This window comes from Synchiropus splendidus, chromosome 6 (genome assembly GCF_027744825.2).
Source record: "Synchiropus splendidus isolate RoL2022-P1 chromosome 6, RoL_Sspl_1.0, whole genome shotgun sequence".
NCBI classification, from domain to species: Eukaryota; Metazoa; Chordata; class Actinopteri; order Syngnathiformes; family Callionymidae; genus Synchiropus; species Synchiropus splendidus.
The window spans coordinates 18,037,497-18,053,011 of NC_071339.1; the positions used below are offsets into that span (position 1 = coordinate 18,037,497).

At 50.8% G+C, this 15,515-nt stretch overlaps 3 protein-coding genes across 7 annotated transcripts; 2 read left to right on the forward strand and 1 right to left on the reverse strand.

Moving 5' to 3' along the window:
- Positions 1 to 236: 236 nt before the first annotated feature.
- On the forward strand, positions 237 to 5,313 carry LOC128760159 (mesencephalic astrocyte-derived neurotrophic factor-like). Of its 3 annotated transcripts, XM_053867202.1 has the most exons (6): positions 264 to 326; positions 428 to 520; positions 1,526 to 1,614; positions 1,768 to 1,895; positions 3,114 to 3,255; positions 4,482 to 5,313. In XM_053867202.1, exons 3-6 carry the CDS (start codon positions 1,527 to 1,529, stop codon positions 4,664 to 4,666), a joined length of 543 nt encoding a protein of 180 aa, XP_053723177.1. In that variant the 5' UTR covers positions 264 to 326; positions 428 to 520; position 1,526; the 3' UTR covers positions 4,667 to 5,313. The 3 variants fall into 3 exon arrangements, with proteins under 3 accessions (XP_053723178.1, XP_053723177.1, XP_053723179.1); XM_053867204.1 differs by lacking the exon at positions 1,526 to 1,614 and having other exon boundaries at positions 265 to 326; XM_053867203.1 differs by lacking the exon at positions 1,526 to 1,614 and having other exon boundaries at positions 237 to 520.
- Positions 5,314 to 5,622: 309 nt separating this feature from the next.
- rbm15b (RNA binding motif protein 15B) lies at positions 5,623 to 9,642 on the forward strand. Its single transcript, XM_053867132.1, has one exon. The coding sequence runs from the start codon at positions 5,854 to 5,856 to the stop codon at positions 8,299 to 8,301; it is 2,448 nt and encodes an 815-aa protein (XP_053723107.1). The 5' UTR covers positions 5,623 to 5,853; the 3' UTR covers positions 8,302 to 9,642.
- On the reverse strand, positions 8,419 to 14,729 carry LOC128760128 (poly(rC)-binding protein 4-like). 3 transcript variants are annotated; one of them, XM_053867151.1, is made up of 14 exons: positions 14,574 to 14,729; positions 13,055 to 13,237; positions 12,922 to 12,945; positions 12,757 to 12,789; positions 12,267 to 12,383; positions 12,040 to 12,171; positions 11,842 to 11,970; positions 11,685 to 11,759; positions 11,518 to 11,538; positions 11,373 to 11,414; positions 11,227 to 11,308; positions 11,075 to 11,127; positions 10,828 to 10,997; positions 8,419 to 10,564 (listed from the first exon to the last, which is right to left on the reverse strand). In XM_053867151.1, the coding sequence occupies exons 2-14, from the start codon at positions 13,184 to 13,186 to the stop codon at positions 10,186 to 10,188; spliced, it is 1,389 nt and encodes a 462-aa protein (XP_053723126.1). In that variant the 5' UTR covers positions 13,187 to 13,237; positions 14,574 to 14,729; the 3' UTR covers positions 8,419 to 10,185. The 3 variants fall into 3 exon arrangements, with proteins under 3 accessions (XP_053723126.1, XP_053723125.1, XP_053723127.1); XM_053867150.1 differs by having other exon boundaries at positions 11,518 to 11,583; XM_053867152.1 differs by having other exon boundaries at positions 10,482 to 10,718; positions 11,518 to 11,583.
- Between the last annotated feature and the right edge of the window lie 786 nt (positions 14,730 to 15,515).

Below are 15,515 nucleotides of genomic sequence, written 5' to 3' on the forward strand. Positions count from 1 at the left end.
CCGCTGTCTCTGTTCCCTGCAACGTCCTAAACAGACGGTGAGGAAGTGATACGCGACTCGTATGCAGCAGCAGCAGCAGAGCCAAATACAGTGGAAGTGTGGCGGGATGAGCAGGAAGCTAGGAGCTCCTTCTGAGCCAAGCCGCTGCTGCCCCCCACAGGCTCCACAGGAGAGTGCTTGAGGCAAACACTAGGGGGCGACAGACTGGCGTCAGACACAGAACTGCAGTAGGCGAATTTCAACGGCTGAAGTATCGGAGACTTGGATCTTCTACGACGCAGAGTTCTGGACGAACCCCGAGAAGTTTTCCGCACACTGAGCAGAAGGTATGAAAAATGACAATCATGTGAGAAAGTGGATCTACTGGTGATCATGATGTGCCAAAGATGCAATGACAACTTACCCGTGCCAGTTCTCTTTCAAGCAGCCTAGTTTTGGCTTGGTGCCTGTATCCAGAGACGTTCGCGGCAGCGTCCTTAACGTCTCAGAGACTCTCGTGGGTGCTGGAACGCTGCAGGAAGTAAGAACACCATCTCTGCGACACTAAGGTTTGCTCGGGACAGTTTTGACCCTAAACTAAGTGGCTCTAAGCTTCTCATCCTGTCTAAAGACACAACTCTGTTTATCTTTGTTTAAACCTCCTACCCACCAGCTTTTCCACACACAAAAGCTAAAGACATATCACAATAAGAAAGGTCTATACTCTATGCTACTGTAGTGTGTGGACTGAACATGGGTCAGAGTGACTTTTGCCCAGGGTCAGACACCTGGTTTTTACCTCTCAGCATCAACCTGCAGTTTTTTAAACACTGTCTGCAGAGTCTCCTCCTCGCAGTCCTTCCCTGCTGCCTCCATGTTGGGAGGAGGCTGCTCCGACCAGCCACCCAGCTGGAACACACATTATACAGATAAAAACACATTTCTTTCATATTTGGAGGGAATATTTACCAGCGGTTAATAGGCTGCTCTGTTAAGTCGGTGTGCGGCTCTGTTTATATCAAGAGGTGCTTCATCGATCCCATGATGGTTTTCAGGTTACTTTTAAGAGATCCGGACAGATCACATGGGGGTAACATTTGAGCACACATTGTGATAGTGTCACAGTGTGTCTTTCTCACTTTTTTTTGTAAAATGTCCAGTCCAATGAATTCAGTCTCATATTCATTTGTGCTGTGTTGGTTCAGTTTCTCACTTTCATACTTTCATAGACGCTAAAATACAATAAATTCTTGTCCTTCCCTTAACTCGAACTTGGACAACCACAATTAGTGAAAGCGCTGAAATAAAACTTGCTCCTCGTTGGACCAATCACAGCCCGCCAACTGGACGTTGTCCCCGGATGCTACGGGGCTGCCCAATCAGGGCGTTGTGCGTGGACCACGCTGACCCTTCAGCCAATCACCGACGCCCTTTGCGGTGACGTGGACCCGGGAAGCTCTCAGTAAATCGTACCGGCGTCCCGTCTGCAGCAGCAGTGCGAAGAAGGTCTGAGATCTTTACTGAGCTGCTGAACCTTTTCTGGCAGAATGTGGAGCGTGAGTGGGTTTTCCATGGCTCTGGCCCTCAGTCTTGTACCCGGGACTGCCGCGGCTCTCAAAGAGGGCGAATGTGAAGGTAAGCGAGTCCTGTAGCTGCGGCTGCGAGAGCTGCTGCAGCTGTGGTCGTGTGTAGATGTGGGGCATCCGTGGGAGTCTCAGGATCTCCCCGTCACTCTTCACAGTTGAGGTCTCTAGCTTTGCTCTGAAGTTCTGGATGCTCTTGTTTCAGTGTGCGTCACCTTCCTCGGGACGTTCTACGAGTCGCTGAAGGAGGACGGTGTCAAATTTAGCAGTGACGACATCGAGAAGGCGCTCGTGAAGAGCTGCAGGGACGCCAAAGGCAAAGACAACCGATTCGTAAGTAGTGGGGAAGAACTCCTGGAAAACTTTTTCTGAAGAACAGAAGAGCCAGATTGTGTCTCCTTATTGTCACCACCAGCTGGAGAACCTTGGCTGGGACAAAATCAAAACTGACTGTGAACTTTGGTGTTTATCAGAATCTGAATCAAATTTATTACCATGGTCAGTGGGGAGCCCACTAACTAGGAAAGTGTTTTGGGATAACGTGCAGTCAAAAAGTAAATAAATAATAAAATAAAATAAAATAACAACAAGGCTGTTCACGAATTCAACAGTCTGACGGCCGAGGGGAAGAAGCTGTTCCTGTGACAGGAGGTTCTGGTCTGGATGGACCGTAGCCTCCTGCCAGAGGGAAGAGGAACAAACAGTCCATGTCTAGGGCGAGAAGGGTCGGCTCTGATTCGACCTGTACGTCTCTGGGTCCTAGAGGCATACAGGTCCTGAAGAGGTGGCAGGCTGCAACCGATCACCTTCTCAGCAGAACGTAGGATGCGCTGCAGTCTGCTCTGGTCCCTGGAGGTGGCGCTGTTGTACCAGACAGTGATAGAGGAGGTGAGGATGGACTGGATGATGGTCGTGTAGAACTCCACCAGCAACTTCATCAGCAGTCGTAGTTTTCGTAGCTGCCTCAGGAAGAACATTCTCTGCTGGACCTTCCTGATGAGGGACCTGATGGTTGGCTCCCATTTGAGGTCCTCAGTGATGGTGGTTCCTAGGAAGCAGAAGGAGTCTACAATAGGAATAGGTAAACCAGCCAACATGAGAGGGGACATCGAAACTGTTACTCTCCTGAAGTCTATGACCATCTCCACTGTCTACTGGGCGTTGAGCTCCAGGTTGTTGTAGCTGCACCAGGACACCAGCCGCTCAACCTCCCTCCTGTAAGCTGACTCATCTCCATCTGAGATGAGCCCGATGATGGTGGTGTCATCCGCAAACTTGAATCTGTATATATATATATATTTTTTTTTTGTTTATCTGTACAGATATTGTGTATGGGCAAACAACTGTGTGTATTGACTTGAACAGTATTGAATGTAACATTCAAATGTGAAGAGAAACACTGGAGCAGCTGTGACTCTGATCAAACACATCAAATGCAGGAAAAGCATTTCGTCAAAAAGGGACATTTGATTGGAGCTGACACCTGTAAACACAAACGTCTGAATCTCATTGCTCTCTCCCTCTCTCTCGTCTCACTCACACCACCGGCAGTGTTACTACATCGGAGCGACGAGCGACGCAGCCACCAAGATGATCAACGAGGTGACAAAGCCGCTCAGCTACCACGCTCCTGTGGAGAAGATCTGCGAGAAGCTGAAGAAGAAGGACGCTCAGATCTGCGAGCTCAAATACGGTACTACTTCCTCTTCCTCCCTCTAAACAGCAGGGGTCAGTGTCTTGTATGCTTGGCATATTCTAAAATACTACTATTGATTCCCAAGAAGATACTCAATACCACAGAGATTAAAAGTGACAAATACTTAAATAGATGTGGAAACACTTATCTTTATGAAAGCACAGCGCCACTATATACATTACATACATAAAATAGAAAACATGAAAATAAAACACCTAACTGGCTCATAAATCACTTGCTCCTAATCAATGCAAAAGAACTCAAATGTGAGGTATAGGTACAGATGCACTTTGCTGCTGCTCTCAGCAGGCCAACTCCTCTCTGCTTCAGTCTCCAGCTTCAATAAAAAAAAAACAAAAAAAACAGTCATGCCAGCAAGCTGATAGCTAATAACAAGCAACTGAGATTCACTGGATATCACATTTCAGTGTTGAGTATTAATATACTTGACAAGCTCGGCACCTACAGTACAGTAAAGTACCTCGGTTTTCGAACGTTCCGGAATTCAAACAAATCGGAGTTTGAACGAAAATTTCGAGATTTTTTTGCTTCGGATTTCGAACGAAAATCCAGAACTCGAATGCCCCGGAAAAAAAGCCGGAAGAACCATAACGCGTGCGGACCGATCAGCTGACCCATGATGCGCTTTGTTATTGTGTATAACGCAGCCTCTGTATGCAGACGTGTTCCATTAGCTACATTTACTGACTGTTTTTTCTTCATATTGAGGTGTAAAACCTTTCCTGTCTCCGCACTGGACTGTAGTCGAGTGTCACAGTGGAGGTGCTCGCTCTCGACACCTCAGAGGCTGGAGCGCACACTCCAAGGTTTGATGTCCTGTCACAGCCAAACTGCACAGAGCCGCACATTCAGAGCTGGACACACACCGGTCGCTTCTTCACTTCTGGAGAGACGTAACTCACTCTGCAACCCCTCCCACATGCAGCGGCCACACACATAGACGAACAGCCACCTGCAGCAGACACTCTACATTCACTCCTACAAAAGTCTATTTTAAGGCTTGGAACGCATTATTTCTTTTTCCCTTAATTGTAATGGGAAAAATCGATTCAGATTTCGAACAAATCGCTTCTCGAACGGCCGTCTGGAACAGAGTGTTGTCGAGAACCAAGGTACCACTATACTTCCTTTCATCTTCCTGTGACTGGATATTTTCTTATGGACATGTTTGAAAGTGTGACATGACTGGTGTCTCTCTGCAGACAAGCAGCTGGACTTGAGCACCGTGGACCTGAAGAAGCTCAAAGTAAAGGACCTGAGGAAGATCCTGGAGGAATGGGGCGAGACTTGCAAGGGCTGTGCTGAGAAGTCCGACTTCATCCGCAAAATCACAGAACTCATGCCAAAGTATGCGCCGATGGCTGCAAAAGCTCGGACTGACCTGTGAGTGCTGCACGTCTATCGTGACAACAACTCCTGTCTCGGACTCGGGTGGAGCTCCTGTGAAGTGAGGCGACGCTCCGGGAGGACTTTACACTCAGACATTGGAGTCTCCTCACCTCATGACGGAGCAGCTCTCTCCTCACTTACTTCAAAGATACCACCAGTGAGGGGCGTCCTCTCCCCCCCCCCCCCCAGATCCCAAAACAGATGAACTCCAGAACCCAACTCCACAATGACACTTGTGGCCCTGAGAAGTCACATCTGCAAGTCCCACACAGATCAGGACATCATTTGGTGGTGGGAGTCTAGCTTGTTTATTTGGGACGCGAGGTCTGCACCTCGACCTGCGGAGCAGGCAAATATCTCGAGTCCATGTCTTTGATATTTATTAGGAACAGAAGGTGCTTCGTCAGGAGATGAAAGATGTGGTTCTAGTTTTGAGTTCTGGAACAGTGCAGGATCTACATGTTTCGGAAAGGAGATTGTTTCTTTTCAACTTTTGCATTAAAAGATGAAAACAATGTTTGCGTTTTCTTGCATCAACTGGGCTGAGTCCTCATTCACACGTCTGTCAACATTTCAAATGTTGCAGTTTTGTGATTTCTCTGCTCACAGCTGAATGTTTTCTATCATGTGCTCTGATGCTCCTGACTGGAGGACCAATAAAGTTTCTATTCTTCAGTTTGCTGCTCATCTCTCTAATGCTCTCACTTTCTTCTCTCACTCTCAGAGTCACTTCTCCTTCACTGCACCAGCACCAGTTCTGGTTATTAATTTGTATTTGGAGAAGGACTCGGTGACAGAAACGGTTGGATGGGAAAAACGACTTAAGGCAGACGAGGGTCTCCATGCTCAAGTGGAATCAAACTACTACACTCCAGCTACGATTTTGTTTTTGTTTCGAGAAAACAAATTGAAAATAAACAGCGCCTGTGTCGTCAGCGCGGTGACGTCATCGCCCCCCCCTCCTCTGGGAAAGCGCACATTCCTATTGTCCAAGATGGCGGCGGCGTGCTGACATGTTTCGAACCTTTTATCCTCATACCCGCCCTCTGTTCCACAGTTCGGTGCTCGGCTCGGTACCGGTGCTGCTCCACAGCCACCTCCCGACACACCAGTGACACCACCACCGCCGGAACCGACCAGGACAGCCGCAGGAACGGGAAGTTGGAGCTCCATCATCGTCTGACCATGAAGCGGGCCGGGAGGGAGACGAGTCCGTCCAGAACCGCCGCAAAACGGACTCGGGAGAGAGAGAGAGACGGCGCACGGAGAGAGGAGCTTCCTCCGGCGCCGCTGGCTCTGCTGCTGGCGGAGAGCCGCGGATATCACCGCCGGAGCCGCAGCAGGGAGCGAGAGAAGCCGCGGCTGAGAGAGGAGCGGCCGGCCGCGCTGGAGCTCCACCACCGGGAGCTCGGACTGCTCGGTCGCCCGCCGCTGAGGACCAGCGCCGCCGAGCTTCCGCCCACCAGGTCTGGGACGCTGGAGTATAAGACGCTGCTCATCAGCAACCTTGGCTCGCAGGTGTCGGACGAGGACGTGGAGGACGCGCTTTTTCACGACTTTAAGAAGTTCGGTGACGTCAGTATCAAACTGTCGCACACGCCGGAACTGGGCCGGATCGCTTACGTGAACTTCCGCCATCCAGAGGACGCTAAAGAGGCCCGGCACGCCAAGTCGTCCAGGTTAGTCCTCGGTGAGAGGCAACTGAAAATTGAGCCCATGTATGTGAGGAGGAGGAGCGTGACCCCGCCGGACGTGGCTTACTTACCTCTGCACGCCCCGTACCCGTACAGACAGCGCTCCCTGTCCCCACCAGGGCCTGGGGTCAGCAACTTGCGGGACCTCAGGGCCAGACACTACGCCCTAGAGAGCCTGGGTCTCGGTCGAGAGCGGGAGCGGTTGCTGGACTACTACGGGATGCTGGACGACCGGGGCCGGCCATACGGGTTGCCCGCTGCCACTGTGGTGGAGGACCTGAAGCCAGAGGACGACCAACGCGCAACCAGCAACTTGTTCATCGGAAACCTGGATGGAAATGTGACGGAGGCCGAGCTGAGGAGAGGTTTTGACAAGTATGGCATCATTGAGGACGTGGTCATCAAGCGACCGGCACGCGGTCAAGGTGGCGCCTACGCTTTTGTCAAGTTCCAGAACCTGGACATGGCCCACCACGCTAAGGTGGCCATGCAGGGACGCTCCATAGGTGGCAACCCCATAAAGATTGGCTATGGAAAAGCAAACCCCACCACGCGACTGTGGGTGGGCGGGCTTGGTCCTGGAAACTCCCTCGCCGCCCTGGCCAGAGAGTTTGACCGCTTTGGGAGCATACGGAACATTGACTACTCCAAGGGGGACAGTTTTGCCTACATTCAGTATGAGAGTCTGGACGCCGCCCAGGCTGCCTGCACGCAGATGAGGGGGTTTCCACTCGGCGGTCCAGAACGACGACTGCGGGTGGATTTCGCCAAAGTTGAAGAGAGCCCATCCCGTCCCTTCCCACCCGGGTACCAACAGCCTCTCCAAGCACCCGCCCACTATGATGTCCTTGGGGAGGTGTACGGCCGCCACCGCAGCCTGGAGCGAGAGCTGAGAGGACCGAGGGACCGCTCTCCCCCTGCCCCCCACAGCCTCCTCACTCAGAGGGAGCGAGAGCGCGCCCTGCTGGACAGAGACTTCCCCACCAGCCCCGTCAGAAGCCTGGAGAGGAGAGCAGCTGGCGTGGAAGCGTTTGGGAGGCGGAGGAGCCGCAGCAGGAGTCGTGAGCGCTGGCTGAAAGAGCGAGAGGAGCGTCGTGGACGTCGGCGGAGTCGCAGCCTGTCAGCTGACCGGCAGGCTGAGGACCGAGAGAAGGAGAAGGGGCGAGTAAGGGTGAGGCCGCCCGGAGGGGCCACTACTCCTGAGGCCAGTCCTGACCGAGCTCGGGTCCGTGCTCCAGACTCCACCACGGAACCAAGAGACCACTCCCCTGACAGTGGAGGGGCGGGGCATCACGACGACGTCGCTCCTGGACGCCACCACAAACGCGCCTCCGACCACCTCAACAACCATCACCACAGGAACAGCGAGGGTGGCGCTGCTGGCTCCCCTGCCTCACACCCCCCCTCTTCTCCCAGCTCCCTGTCAGAGTTTGCTCAGTCGTCGTTGTCTCGGACTTGGCGTGGCTTCTTTGCACTGAAGAACAGCAGCTTCCCAACGGACCTGTATCTGCTGGAGGGTGGCGCGGTGTACTTCAGCGCCATTATGAGGCAGCAGAACCAGTCAGCGCAGCTCAAGATTGCGCAGCGTCTTCGCATGGACCAGACACGCCTGGACGAGGTTGCCCGCCGGATCAAGCTGGGACGGCCAGATGGCTTTGCCATCCTGCTGGCACTGCAAGGGCCCGTGGATCGCCAGGTGCCAGCCACAGAGCCGGGCCTGCAGGTGCGCCTGCTGCGCCACTTGGTCACCTACCTGCGGAACAAAGAGGCAGCCGGAGTTGTCAGCCTGCCTGCCGCCAAGGAGGGGGGCCCGGGGGCCATGTTATATGCCTTCCCCCCCGGTGAGTTTTCGCAGCAGTACCTGCAGGCGGCCAAGAGGACGGTGGGGAACCTGGACGAGGAGCACATGGTGATTGTGATTGTCAATGACACCAACTGACGCAGACACCAAACTCTTTTTTTCCACAAGTGTTTTATAACTGACCTGTCCCCAGGGGGCGCAATAATGCACCTGAGAAACTGTTGTGGCTCCTTTTTATTGACTTTTGGATGTTTGTTTTCTGTTTGCCGACAAAACTCTGAGCAGTTTGGGGGAGGACGCAGGTTCAATTTCGGGTAGCTGATGGGAAGCATCTGACTTGAACGTAGACCAACGTTGACGTGACACTTTTAGAGAAATAAAGGTTTTTAAAATATCATTCAAAATTTATTTTCTTGGAAACGGCCAGGCAGTGTGAAACTTATTCAGAGATGCTAAGATGGGGCTCTGAGATCTTCGAACGATCAGCGGTGTCAGTTCCTTTCAGTGCTTGCGGCGGTGTTGACAGTCGTGTGACAAACACAAATGTTTTTAACGAGCAGCAGAAACCGCCGCAATAATGACGCACACTAACGTTGTGAGGAGAGATGTTTGTCAGAGATGTTCTAAAGATGTTTAAACATTGGAAAAAAAAAATCATGGTTCTTATTCCAACAAACACTAACACCCCTCTGTATATTGTTCATTCCAGCGCCCTCTTGTTGTTGTGGTCGGTGCATGCAGAAAATTTTATTTTGTCTAAAATCTGTGACGACTTGAAAACACGAGTTGATCTGAAGCCTGTGTCTGTTGTTGTTTCTGCATCACATCAGAGCAGACAGTCTTCGCCTCACTTTGCTTAAAGGAGTGTGAGTTCATGTTGTTGAGGTGACGATGAACACTGACATGAATAGTTATTGTCAAAGCAGAAAACGCTTTGCCTCATGTGTCTGATGCAGAACTTGTGCACTCAACTTGTTAAATATGATCCACGACAGTCTTTTAACAGTACTGCACACATGAACAACGTGAACACTGAACGGAGACGTTTCTATTCACTCAATAGGTTTTAATGTGTACTACTCCCCGATAGTATTGCTGTCTCCTCTCATCGGCCTCAATTTTTCGTCAAAACCTTGATATTCAACCCATGAACACAGGGGGGCGCTACTGAAACCGAGACGCTTTCTGTTTCTACCTAATGTCACCACAGGATGGCGCCAGAATATCTCGAATATGACTCCCTTAGACATGCGTGTCACCGATCTACAGGAACAAGTCGATACTAGAGTTTTATTAAGATTGTACAGATTATTGTCTGGAGATTCTTTGCATAGACAAGTTTAACATGCAGACGAGTCACACTATAGCAGTGTGAACTTTGAGCTGTGTGACCTTAGTAGTAAACAAATAAAAATTAAAAAGCGAAAATAAATAATCTAGCGATATTCACTACTTGTTTGTGTGTAAATGTTCCTCACAGTGATTGATCAGGTGATGGCTGAACAGTGGTTTTGATTGTAATAGTTTCGAGGGGGTTCAACATCAGGTCGGACTCGGAGCAGAGCAGCAGCGATGTCCCAGGGCCTCCTTATTCCCCAGCAGATGTGGATGGATCTCTGCTGAGACTTACACAACTTTGTATAGAACCAGTCGAGACTCCAGAAGTTCTTACTTCAGGACTGGTGGAGGATCCCAGCTTCACTTTATGAATCCATGAAGACCTAAATCCCAACCTTTGTTGAACCCTCGACTCAGGCAGCCCGTGACTTTGGTCGCTAACGTGACAGTAAAAAAGGTGAACACAATAAATAAAATCAATATTAAAACAGTGCCCGTGTACAAAAGCATTTCCATGACGACAGTGCAGCTCAGGCAGAAGTTCTGATCTTCAACCCAAAAGAAGAATCTGTATGGCTTTTAGCTGCTGTGAGAGCCCAGAACCCGCCTGCAGGAAGATCACCGAGCTGTAGCATTGGGTCATTCCCGCCACTCAGCACCAGACCCAGGGCAGTGTTTACCAGGTTAGTATGGAGAGAACTTGGCTCTCTCTGCCTTCTTGGTCCCGTTGACTGAGGTGGAGATCTTGGCCGTGTAGGAGGCCAGATTTGCTGCGTGAGCTTGAGCTGCCGTGACCGAACCTGAGACCAACTGAGATCCGATGGATGCTGAGGTGGGTGGGGTGGAGAGTGCCAGGTAAGGGATGGATTTGACTCTCAGCAGGCTGGATAGGGGGAGGGCGAAGGGGGCGCCCAGGATGGGAGCATGGGGCAGCGTGGCGGCGCCCATCGCTGCCAGGGAGGGGGAGGAGGAGGCAGGGGGATTGGGTGGTGGGAAGCTCATGGTCAGGTCAACGGGGGACGACATGGAGGAGGACTGGGCGGTGGATTTGGCCGTCTCTAGACTGGAGGGGGGTGAAGGGTGGAGGAAGGAGGGAGAAGGGTCAGAGGGTTAAAGCAAAGTCACCGCAAAGAAAGAGAAAGGAAACAAACTGGACGTGTTTGCTGCTGTCAGGAGGGGAGAGGGGGACTGTACTGATGGGTGATGTTTCGAGGGAGCTGGGGAGGGGGGACAGAGTCAGTGTGCACATGTTAGGAACAAACCAGTCAGACTGCCGAGCTGACGTCATCGCTGAAGGTTGTTCGGTAGGGTCGGTGTCGCTCTTACCAGGACGTGATGAGGTACTGCGCCAGGTGAATGGCGAGCGGCGCCCCACTGATGGTGACGCGGCGCTCGCTGCTCTCCTCTAGCTGACCACCGATCTTGATCTGCGCACCGGACACCTGGCGGATCTCGTTTATCTTGGAGCCCTGACGGCCGATGACAGAGCCAATGAGCTGTGTGGATGAGAGGGCAGGGTGTGACTCATGAGCCCACCACATCGCCATCGCCGTGACACAGCAGAAACACTCACATCATTTGGAATGACCAGCTCCTGAGATGTAACCTGAGAAGCTTCAGACACACCTGCAGAAGACGTGACCTTCACTTCCTGTTCTTTGGAAACTTAAAAACACAAGAGCAAATGCAGCTTCGACTGATCTCACACACACACGTGTGTCTCACCGGGGAGCAACGCAGCAGCTGACTGGCCGACACTCTGGCTCAGAGGCTGCGGCGGCAGCGAGAGCTGTGGGAGCTTCACCAGCTGCAGCATACACAAGGAGAGGTTTGGATCTGACCTCTTGAGTGACCTGCAGCATCAGACTTACCTCTGGATGCTGGACAGCATACGGACTCTGGATGGCGTAGGTCTGAAACACAAACTCGTGATCCATGGAGCTTCAATGAGCTCTGGTTCTGACTCACTGTCGGACTCACAGACACACACATACTCTGTCATACTGTCTCTCTCACCTGCTGCAGCTCGACCCCCCCCTGGGTGAGGGAGAACACAGAGGTGAAGTCTGACGCATCAAAAACCTTTAAAATAAGTACCACAACAGGAAGTGACATTGCTGACGTCCGTTGACATGGAAACACTGAAGTTACTGAGCAAATTGTGTGTGTGTGTCCATTTGAACCTGGTTCCCGCTCAGCACCACGGTTCCGGCACTCAGACCGGGCCTGTATGGGACAGTGGCCCCCTTGGGCGGAGACTATAGGGGTGGAAGAGAAACTACTGAGTCAGGATGACACAGATACTGCTGATGGATCAGCTGAGCTCATACACACACTCACCTCCAGGATGACGGTGCAGATGAGCCGCACACACCGGACCACCAGGTCCTGTGCTCCAGAGATGGTCACCTCTCTCTCAGTGGAATTGGGCAGCAGCTCCCCTGCCACCTGGACCTGGGCACCTGTGGACTAGAAAAGCCCCGGCCCTCACGGTCATGCATGGTGGTGAATGCTATGGAGCAGCCAGCGCTATCTCACCTCTCGGATCTCCTTGATCTTGGACCCTCCCTTCCCGATCAAAGATCCGCACTGCCCGGCTGGGACCACCAGGCGGACGCTGACACCAGATTTACCAGTCCCGCTGCTGTTAGTCGCTGATGCATTGGACTCCTGCAGGAGAGAGGCCGCATGAGACATGTCTAAGTGTGTGTGTGTGTGTGTGAGAGAGAGAGAGAAAGAGAGAGAGAGAAGTAGGGAGATTAAACCTCCTCCAGCTTGGCTGTGATCATGGAGACAGCCCGGTCCACAGTGTCTGTAGGTCCACTGATGGTGACGATTCTCTCAGGACAGGAACCTTCGGAAATGTTGATCCTGGCGCCACTCTGTTGGGGGGTTGTGTCACCAGAGAGGAGCAGCATGATGGAGGAAGGAAGGAGGGAGACAGAGTAGTTAGTGGAGAGTGCATGTTAGCAACACTGCCCCCTGGAGGACGTGCACTTGAAGAGCAGAGAGAGAGATGAGACAGAGACTGATGGAGGGGGTGAAGGAAGAGGGAGAGAAAAAATGATGAGGATGATGAAGAGAGATGTTGGAGAAAAGAGCCAAGTGAGTAATTTCAGCAAATAAATTCATGTGATGGCAAATCTGGTTATAATGGCCTGTGCATGTAAGCATCACTCCCCGCAGCCCACCCTCCATCCGCACCAGTATGAAGTGGCTGATGACATCATCATTCATTTATCACAGGAAACTCACCTCGTCTCTGATTCTCTTCACTGTGTTGCCTTTCTGAGGACAAACAATCACACAAACATGACGAATGAAAAAAAATATATATATATGTATGTATACATAGCACAATGGAACAACCATAAGAAGACAAACCCACATGAGTGCACTGACACAAATGTCAAAACCTACCTTCCCAATGATGCTGCCCACTTCCTGTTGAGACAAAGAACACGACTCAGTCAGCAGGTTCCATTCCAGGTTCAATGCTCTGGACTACTTCAGATCAGTAGTCCAGGATAAGGTCCGGCTCATTTGTCATCACCTTGCCATGCATGAGGAGCCGTAGGGTCAGTGTGACCCCTGTGTCCCCAAATTCTGGCTCCTGAGTCATGGCGGAGTCTTGGACGTGGACTTGCTGGGCTCCAGATGGGTTGTCTGTGGTGAGGAGACGCATGAAGGTCCAGGCCTGGGCCGAGACGTGGGGGCTGAGGTGGGTCTGGTCTGACTGTGTAGAGAGAAGAGCGGGTCAGAAGAGTTGTGTGTGTCTCATGTGGGCACTAGTGAGTGAGTTTTAGTGCTTGAGTGCAAACGTGTGTTTGAGTCTGTGTATAGGTGTATCAGGATTGTGTGTGTGTGTGTGTGTTCATGCGAGTATGTGTGTATGTGGATGAGATCACTCCTAAATTTCTCCTCCTCTTCATCTCATGAAAAATAGACAGACTGAACTCAAGTAGGTCACACAGCTCTGGAGGCTAACACACACACACGTGGGGGAAGGGGAGCCCACCTGACTGGCTGAATGGTGAGAAATGAAGATGCTTGTCACATGACTTTCTTCCAGGTCAAAGGTCAAGCGTGTATTTTGGAATTGAGTGCTTTAATCTATTTGTACTTATGTGTATTGGAGAGAGGGAGTGTGAGTGTTTGCAAATGACATCAACCCCCCCAGCAGCTCAGGTCGCAGTCTGTGGGGAGAGTCCAAGCTTCCTCAGGTAAGAGATGCAGAGAAGCCGCAGCAGTGTCTCTACTTTACACACACTCCATGGGTCTCACAGATTAGATGACATCATCTGTTCAGCCAACAGTTGACCACTTCCTGTATGTGTGTGTGTGTGCACCAGGTTTATCCTTACTTGTGGGGACATTATGCCTTCTTTGGCTGGACCCTACAAATCCAAGTTTCAATTTTAGGATAAAGACTTAATAATAATAATAATAATAATAATAATGAGGTTTGTTTGGTTCAGTGGCCATTTGTTTTGGATGGTTACGTTAAGCACGAGAAGTTAAGGAAAGCATTATGGCAATGGTAGGTCAAATAGCAAAACCAACGGGTGTGAAAGTGTGCTGATCCTGCTGCAGGTATCTTGACTGCCAGAAGTGAGAGGAGTTTGAGTCAAGTCACAACAAAAACACAGACATTTATAGCTCCATCTTTGTGAGGACCACAATGCTTTCCCCAGCCTCTCGCCCTGAACGTAAGCATCCTAAACACATGGCTAACCTTAACCAGGACTCGGAAGCAAACTTAAATGCAATTACAAAGACCCAGTTATTTTCAAGTTTTAATCCTCAAATTGAGGCTTAACCTTGCTGTGTCAAGGTGTATTTCCAAGAATTGGTCCCCACAAATATAAGCTATACACGGACCAGACACACAGAGAGAGTTTAACCCTAACCTCTGATAAACTACAGCCGTAGGAGGCGGTGACGTCACAAGCAGCCCAAACACGCGTGTTTTCCAACTCGGCTTCAGTTTCGAGCTCACTCTCTTCACAACTAGTTCCAGTGACCACCGCGTCTCCCAAGGTTCTGCCCCCAAAACAACCACGTGGTCTTACCGTGAGGAGGTGGAGGAGGAGGATGATGACTCCTGAGTTCGTGTCCGCAGTGTTGCAGGATGAGGAGGAGGATGAAGAGGAGGCTGCTGAGGAGAAATCCGACCGTCACAATAACCGGGGGGAGGAGGGGCCGTCCCACCCAACGCCGTGCAGGAATCCCGTCTGCGCATGTCTGAGGAGGTTTTGCGTTCGAATAATGTATGATTCCGCCACCAGACATGTGACGTCACGCAGAGCCAAAGGCGCTCGTCGAATCAAAACTCCGACGTTACGTCACGTAATAACATCGATGACGCGATGTAAGATCCAATATAACCCCCTCAATTCCATTAATGTAAACATTTTAAACATCAAAGTGGAAAAGCTAATGGTTTTCCTGGTCGCCGTCATTCGTCACTTGGATTGACAGGAGCGTCTCGTGATGAAGAAGTGGGTTATAACGGTCCTGATCCGCTTCTTCGCTTCCGACCCTCATTCAGCAGGAGGCCGAAGTTTTGGGTTGTTGGTTGTTAATGAGACAAGAGGTCATCAGAATCGAACTCCAGGTTACCGTGTCCGTGCTCTGGTAGCGCAAAGGATGGGGGGATTACCTCCATGAATATCAAAATGACATTGAAGCCAACCTCCTTGTTTTTTGGAAAAAAAATAAACAAAGTAACCAGAATTGAATTTGTTACGATCCTACGACTGCAGTTACACTTTTGTGACGACGGGGTTCGCTGTATTACCATGGAGAGCAGACGAAGACGAGCGGGAGCTCACTGGTTCTCAGCACCTTTCTGACGCTTCCTTGGTTTTGTACAACTAAGTGTAAAGTAACCTCAATCGATATAAAACGCGTTAACTTTCTATAGTTGAGTATGTGTTTTAGCTATCTGTGAAATTGTTTTACAAAAAGCATAAATTCCCAAGATGTAATGCGTGCTATCATCACTTCATAGA